General features: G+C 46.1%; 1 protein-coding gene across 2 annotated transcripts in view; it reads left to right on the forward strand.

The window, feature by feature from the left end:
* Positions 1-6,057, forward strand: part of PTPRA (protein tyrosine phosphatase, receptor type, A) — a 59,332-nt gene extending 53,275 nt beyond the window's left edge. For both annotated transcript variants that reach the window (XM_006894193.1, XM_006894192.1), the window contains 3 exons: positions 22-173; positions 4,823-4,958; positions 5,758-6,057. In XM_006894193.1, coding sequence (XP_006894255.1) covers positions 22-173; positions 4,823-4,958; positions 5,758-5,832 — 363 coding nt within the window. In that variant the 3' untranslated portion in view covers positions 5,833-6,057. The remainder of the gene's footprint in view (positions 1-21; positions 174-4,822; positions 4,959-5,757) is intronic.
* Positions 6,058-7,089: the final 1,032 nt, after the last annotated feature.

Consider the following 7,089-nt stretch of genomic DNA (forward strand, 5'->3'; position numbering starts at 1 on the left):
CTGACTCCCCTTTCTCTAAAGGAGAACAAGAGCCGGCAGATCCGACAGTTCCACTTCCATGGCTGGCCTGAAGTGGGTATCCCCAGCGATGGGAAGGGCATGATCAACATCATCGCAGCTGTACAGAAGCAGCAGCAGCAGTCAGGGAACCACCCCATCACCGTGCACTGCAGGTACCACACCTCAGCCTTCTGTGAGAGGGAGAGAGGATGGTGAGAGACATCAGGGAGGGCGAGAGTGAACATGCGCTGGTGAGGAGAGTTGCATGAGAGGGGGCTGCTGGGGAGCACATGACTGTCAGGTTTGATGACAAAGCCAAGGGCCTTGGAGTTTGAATCAATAATGTTAAGATACTAAAACATTGGAGATGGTGAGGCTGTTCAGAAAAGCAGCTAAGAATGACAGAGGCCTTGGCCTTGCTCGTGCATTGACCCCTTCTAAGCAGCAGCACAGGAGGAGAAAAGGAGGATGGAATACTTTAAAAAACAGTTTGAAGAAAAAGGACTAAGTCTAATAATATAGGGTGAATGAGAAGAGTCAAAGATGTCTGTCTTTCAGGTTGTGTCAGGATTGCTGATAATGGTTGGTGTCTGTCACCAACAGAATAAGAAAGCTAGTAAGAGGAGTTGTTTCAGAGAAAAAGTAGACTTTGCTTAGGGCATGTTCTTTGAGATTTCATTTTTATTTCTTTTACCATGAGCTTTTACTTTTATAGTCAGGGGAAAAGCTCTATCCTTTTAAAAGAAATAATATATTTAAATTTTAGCAGTTTTAGTTTTGAAAATAGAAAAATGAGAACAAGAACTTTCAGAAATATATCCGCTAAATATTCTTGCACATGGCAAAAGTGAATTCATTATGAAGACTGAAACATTGCTAATCATAGTAGAAAATTAGAAATAATTTAAACTTGTTATCAGTAAGCTGTGTGGTGGTAGTCTGTAGGGAGTTGGAATCCACCAGCAGCTCTGCAGAAGAAAGATAGGCAGACACCTCTCATGCAGATTACAGCCACTGAAAACCCACTGAAGGGTCATCTGTCAGGTGGTTCCAGCTCGATGGCAATGCGTTTGAGTTATGGAACCTCTTTGTACAACAGAGCTACAAAAACTTTATGAGGAATCCATTTAGGTACTATTACTATTTCAGAAAGACATACAAGAATATAATGACATGTGTTGTATTTCAGGAGAACTGAGTGGCAAAGAAGTGGACTAGAAGGAAACATTTCATTATTTAACCTTTTTGACCCAAAATTTAAACAATAGTATTTTATTAGCTACACAAAAATAAGTATTTAAACAAAAAAATTAAAGATCAAAAAGTGATGAAAGACAGCAAAAAAATATAATTGTTGTTGTGTACTGTTGAGTCAGAACTCCTAGCTGACCCTCCAGTGGATTTGCAGAGGCAGCAAATCACATGGAGCTGATTGCCCATCTTTGCCCTACAGAGCAGCTCACACACGCAAACTGTGTGTCTTTGGGTTGTGCAATTCCTTACAACTAGTCCACAGATATAATAGGCATTAAAATTATTAGTAAGATAGTAAATCATACCAGTAGTATGAGAAATGGGAACAGAAACATTGAAGAAGAGCTTTTCCCCCTTTGAGTTGAAAAAATTAAAAAAGTGTTCCTTGGCCTGTCAAGAACTACTTTCTTGTATACACTTTTTTTTTTTTAATCTCTCCTCCTCCTCTCTCTTGGCAAATCTTAGATTCCATGGCTGTCCTGCACCACACCCAAACATCTGTATGTGACTGGGGGAAAAAAACCTGTCCTGTTCACAGGATTCCTATTAAATGTCTGACCCCTATCCTCCTAGCTGGCCCCTTGCTGCTGCCCTGCAGTGCTTCTCTGTGTCTCTCTCCTCTAGACCAGGAGAGGGCAAACTGCAGCCACATCTAGCTTGCCACTGGTTTTTATATGGCCAGGGATGTGGAGTTGGGGGTGGCTAAAATATTCTATTTTTTAAAATGTTTTTCTGAAAAATAAAAGAGTACTTTGTGGCATGAAAATATTAAATTCAGAGGTCATTGTCCATACAAAAGGTCTTACTGGAACCTAGCCATTCCTGATTGTCTGTCTGTTGGCCGTAACTGCTATAGTGGCAGGGTTGAGTTAGGAGTTAGGACAGAGACCCATGAGGTGGGCTCATCCCTCCACACTTGACACATTACAGATCCCAGTTACAAAGAATTTACAGTCGTTAAGAGAGCTCGCTTCAGCAGCACATAAACTAAAATTGGAACGATACAGAGATTAGCATGGCTCCTGTGCAAGGATGACACGCAAATTCATGAAGCGGTCCATATTTTTAATCAGCAAGACTAGCTCAGCACAGGGCAGGCTTCAGAGCTGCTATACATAGGGTCGCTAAGAGTCGCAGGTGACTTGACGGCACATAACAACTAGAAACATCTCAAGTAACGAACTCTAACATGAAATATTTTGTGTGACCCTTTATAAAAAAAAATTTCCATTTCCTAGATGATAGCTTCACCCCTCCTCTCAAACTTTTAATGCATCCTCCTTTCCTGTCTTCACATTTAACAGATGACAGTGTTTTCTGTTTCACTAAGAAAGCAAAAACCGTCAGAAAAGGACTTCTCCATGCTTCCAAGCCTCCCCTCAGTTCCCTGCACTGGGGCTGCACTCTACATCCTGACTAGTTGGTTGGGTTGTTTGTACTTCTCTCTGAAGCTAACTGAATTAGTCATCATTTGCTGTGTAATATGAACTCAGAACAACTCATACTTTAAACACACACACTTTTATAATCTCTCAGTTTCTGCGTGACATAGTGACTTAGCTGGGGCCTCCATGTCAGGCACTCACAAGTCCCAGTCAGGGTGCCAGCCAGTTCTGAGGTTCATTGAAGGAAAAAAATCTTCCACGTTCACTGCGTGGTTGTTGGCAACAGTCACACCTCACAGGCTGCTGGACTGAGCCCCTTTCGATGGAAGTTCTTCTCATGTAGACTTCCCAGACTGTTTGCTTGCTTCTTTTATACAGAGAAAGAGTCTTCTCCCAAGGCAAGCATTACGACTTTAAAACCATCGTCCTACATGCAGTTGTGTGTACATTATCACCTTTGCCCTGTCTCTGGGTTAGAAGCCCATCACAGATCCCACCCACACTGGTGGGAGCTCACACTAGGGCATGACTATAAGGAAATGGGAACCTTAGGGACCACCATAAGCCTGTCCACCACAGCCACCTGCCACTTAGCTAGCCTCCTATCTCCTCAAGGACATGACTTCTCTCTCTACATCATAAGGGAGGTCCAGTGGCTTAGTGGTAAGGAGTTGTGCTGCCAACCCAAAGGTCCATGATTAAAATCCACCAGCTGCTCCCTGGTAAAAAGTGAGCAGTCTCCTCCCATGCAGTTTACTGCTTCTGTAAACCCACAAGAGGGTCGGCTCTGGCTTGACAGTACACAACAACATTGTACTATAAAAAGAAGCAAAAACTTTGATCCCACATTCTCCTCCAACTGCCAGCCTATTTCTGTGATTAGAGACTGAGCCCCCTCAAAAGATCTGCCCGTAGGGGAGCTCTGGTGGCCTAGTGGTAAGGAGCTGCAACTACAATCCCAGAGGCACATAGTTCAAATCCACCAGATGCTCTGCCGGGGAAGGAGGGACAATCTCCTCCTGTACCAGTCAGATTTGATTTGACGGTACACTCACACAAAAATAATTTAAAAAAAAAATCTGCCCGTGGTGTCTACAGTTCTTCTATCATCCTTTCCTGAGTTCACACCAGCTACCCATCACCCGTACAAGTGCCGGCACATGCACAGTCATTCCCTGTGTGAGCTCCCACTGGTGTGGGTGGGAGCTGGGAAGGGCTTCTAACCCAGAGACACGGCAAAGGTAATAGTGTATACACAACTGCATGTATGACAATGATTTTAAAGTTGTCATGCTTGTCTTGGAAGGAGACTCTGTCTCTTGGTATGAAAAACGCACATTCCACTCTAGCTGTCAATGTCAGAAATACCTATGATCGTCATATTGCTAAACTGAGTGATCCCTTCTCAGTCTTCATTATATTGACTTTTCTTTGCCATTAGACAGCTGATTATTTGTTTTCTCTATAGAATGCTTCCAGCCATAACTACATCTCCAGGGTTGAGATTGTTCTCCCTCTGTCAACCATTGTCCTCCTGTTCACCATCTCCTTTCCTCAGTAATTGCACTGGCCTCCTCACACTTCCCCTCAGCCATGCCTAGAACTGTTTTTCCTCATTCTCCTCCCCAGTCTGGGAGTTCAGTCTCCCCAGTTCATTGTCTGGGAATACTGCTAAACCCAACAGTTCCAGCTACAGAGTAGGCACTCCTAAGTGTGTGTTGAGTCAGTCAGCTGATGGCACTGGATGGTGTGGATGGTATGGTGATCAGAGTCTAGAAAAGCAGCAGCAGACACTCCCCTGCAGAGAGGCAGGTCTGTCATGGAAAGAAAGAAGGAAAGGGGAGAAGTAGAGCACGCACAGGAGCGAGCAGCAGGTCAGGGCGCCCCAGCCCATCAGCGTGTGCAATGCAAAGGCTCAATTGTTGATGGAGTGTGAGTGAGAATGTCATCACCACTGTCCGCACAGGTACAGTGGGCCATTCGGGGAGGACAGCAGGGTCCAGCCCTTTTCCCAGAGCTGTGTTCTTACAGGGCTCCTCAGGGCTGGTGGGTCAGGAGACAGGAGCTTGGGACAGGGCCACTGCCAGCAGCCCGACTGGGTCACACTGCTCCCCACGAGCATGCTCATCGTCACCTGTCACTTACCCTGGCACTGCTGTACTAAGTTCTCTGTTTTCTTACAGCGCTGGGGCAGGAAGGACGGGGACCTTCTGTGCCCTGAGCACGGTCCTAGAGCGGGTGAAAGCGGAGGGAATTTTGGATGTCTTCCAGACCGTCAAGAGCCTTCGGCTGCAGAGGCCACACATGGTCCAGACACTGGTATGCAGCTCCATGTGATTGGTTGGTGCCGCCCCTGCGACACACACGAGAACTTTGCCTGTCAGGGCTAACTTAGGGAGGATGCCCTTCGAGAGGCCCCCCCCAATAGTCAGACACTAGTCACTAGCCTTTCCCAGAGGTGCTTCAGACAAACATGGAGAGCTGTTGGGGGACAACAGATCAGTGGGAGCACAGTGCTTGTCACCAGAAGCAAGCAGTATCAGGGGCCATCTGTGAATGTTAGCACCCCACCCTTCACTTGTCCATGGACTCAGGATGGGGAGACCGCAAAGTCCAGATACCTCCACGTGAGTCGTCTGCCTCCGTCTGTTCTACCTAGTTTCCATTAAAGGGTCTGATCCTCCAGTAATGCAACTGTGGCAGACAGACATCCAAATAGACTTTCTTGAATTCTATAACACTAGAAATGTTTGCTGGGGAAACAAAAATTAATTTAAGTGGTTTGGAAGATGAGGCATTGAGAGCAGGTGTGTCCCAGCTGAGCTGTGGAGTGGGGTGGGGTGGGGGGTGGCCATGCTGAGTCACCGCCCCACCTGCTGTCTGCCGGCCTGGCACACTCCTGTCTGACCTCCAGGGCCGAGTCACCCTCGCTAGTTGTAGATTAGCTCCACCCAGGCCCAAGGGGATGCTGTTAGAACTTGGGTACAGACAGATCAGGGCGCAGGTGGAAGTCCAAAAACAGTCATTTCCTCTCAATTTCCTGTGTAAAAACAGCAGATCTGTTAGGTATACAAGTGGGGCATTGCCTTCAGTAATCTGCCTTTTTTTTATCCTCTAGGAGCAGTACGAGTTCTGCTACAAGGTGGTGCAGGAATACATTGACGCATTCTCAGATTATGCCAACTTCAAGTAAGAGGCGACAAGGCCCATGGACAGGAGAATTGCCTTCTTTAATATTTTGTAATATTCTGTTTTGTTAATATACCCAAAAATTGTGTATATATCTTATAACTGTTTTAGAAATTGGTACATAGGCTTCTATTACCTATTAGGTGGAGATTTTATATGTAAATGTGTTAGCACTGATTGTCCTTTTCCAATGTTTTATTGGGGAATTAAATAGTGTGATGTTTGGATTGATATCGTGAAATGCCCTGCCTGGAAATTGAGCTGGATTGTGGTTTGGTTTATACATCTTTTTCCTATAAAAGGTAAACACAAAAGCTATTCCAGGTGGCGCAGTACCAACCAAGAAAAAAGCACAAAGTTATCAGAACTCTAAGTAGAGTGGTTGTTCAGCACCTTGTGCAGGCCTCTGTCCCTCCCCCCCCCGCCCCTTGTAAATAGTCTCCCCACCCCCAATTCCACCATGGGGGGATCAAGGGACCAGAGCGATATCTCGGGCACACACTAGGGATGATCAGCTAATAAAAGCTTTGACTCCCTGAAGAAATGTTTCTCCCTTTATTTGGGATAGGGCAGCTGTTACCAAGCTGGGCTGCGCCACAGAGCGGGCACAGTCCTCGTCCCACCATGCAGCACCCCTCCAGGTCTTTGCTAATTGCTAGGACTCTCCTTCCACTCCCTGTACATCTTTGGTACAGTGGTCCCAGCCAGCCTCACTCCCTGGTGACAAGTCCTCACTGAGTTTGTCTTCACTGAGTTCGCTAAAGTCCAGGACCAGTAGAGAGGAGATAGCTCCACACAGGGGCGGAGACCAGGCTGACTCCAGGGTCTCTCTAGTGGGCTCCACGTCTGGCCAGCTTGTCCAGAATTCATCCACCTTGATTGTTAAATAGCTTTCAGTTTTCTTATCTGCCCTCATTTCTAGGACATCCATGTGGCATTGTCTCAGGGCCAAAGGCCAGGATGGTAGGAGTTTTAGATTCCAACTCAAATTCAAGTCCATTATATTAAACAAAAGGCTAGGCTGATGTATTATTCTAGAAACCACAAGCCCAGTGCCTTAATAAGGTGGATGTTCATTTTTGTTCTCCCAGTACCCTTGTTGCTGTGGCTCCATGGTCCCTTTGCACAGAATGTTGTCTTGTCCTCATGGTTGAAGCTGGGTCACTGCCTTGTCCATACCCCCACGTAGGGTGGGGGAAGGGCCTGAAGGGCAAGTACCTTCCTTTTTCAGGACGTTTGGGCATTTTAAGCAACAGTTGCA

This window comes from Elephantulus edwardii, unplaced genomic scaffold (genome assembly GCF_000299155.1).
Source record: "Elephantulus edwardii isolate Elephantulus edwardi_28Jun2011 unplaced genomic scaffold, EleEdw1.0 scaffold00138, whole genome shotgun sequence".
NCBI lineage: Eukaryota > Metazoa > Chordata > Mammalia > Macroscelidea > Macroscelididae > Elephantulus > Elephantulus edwardii.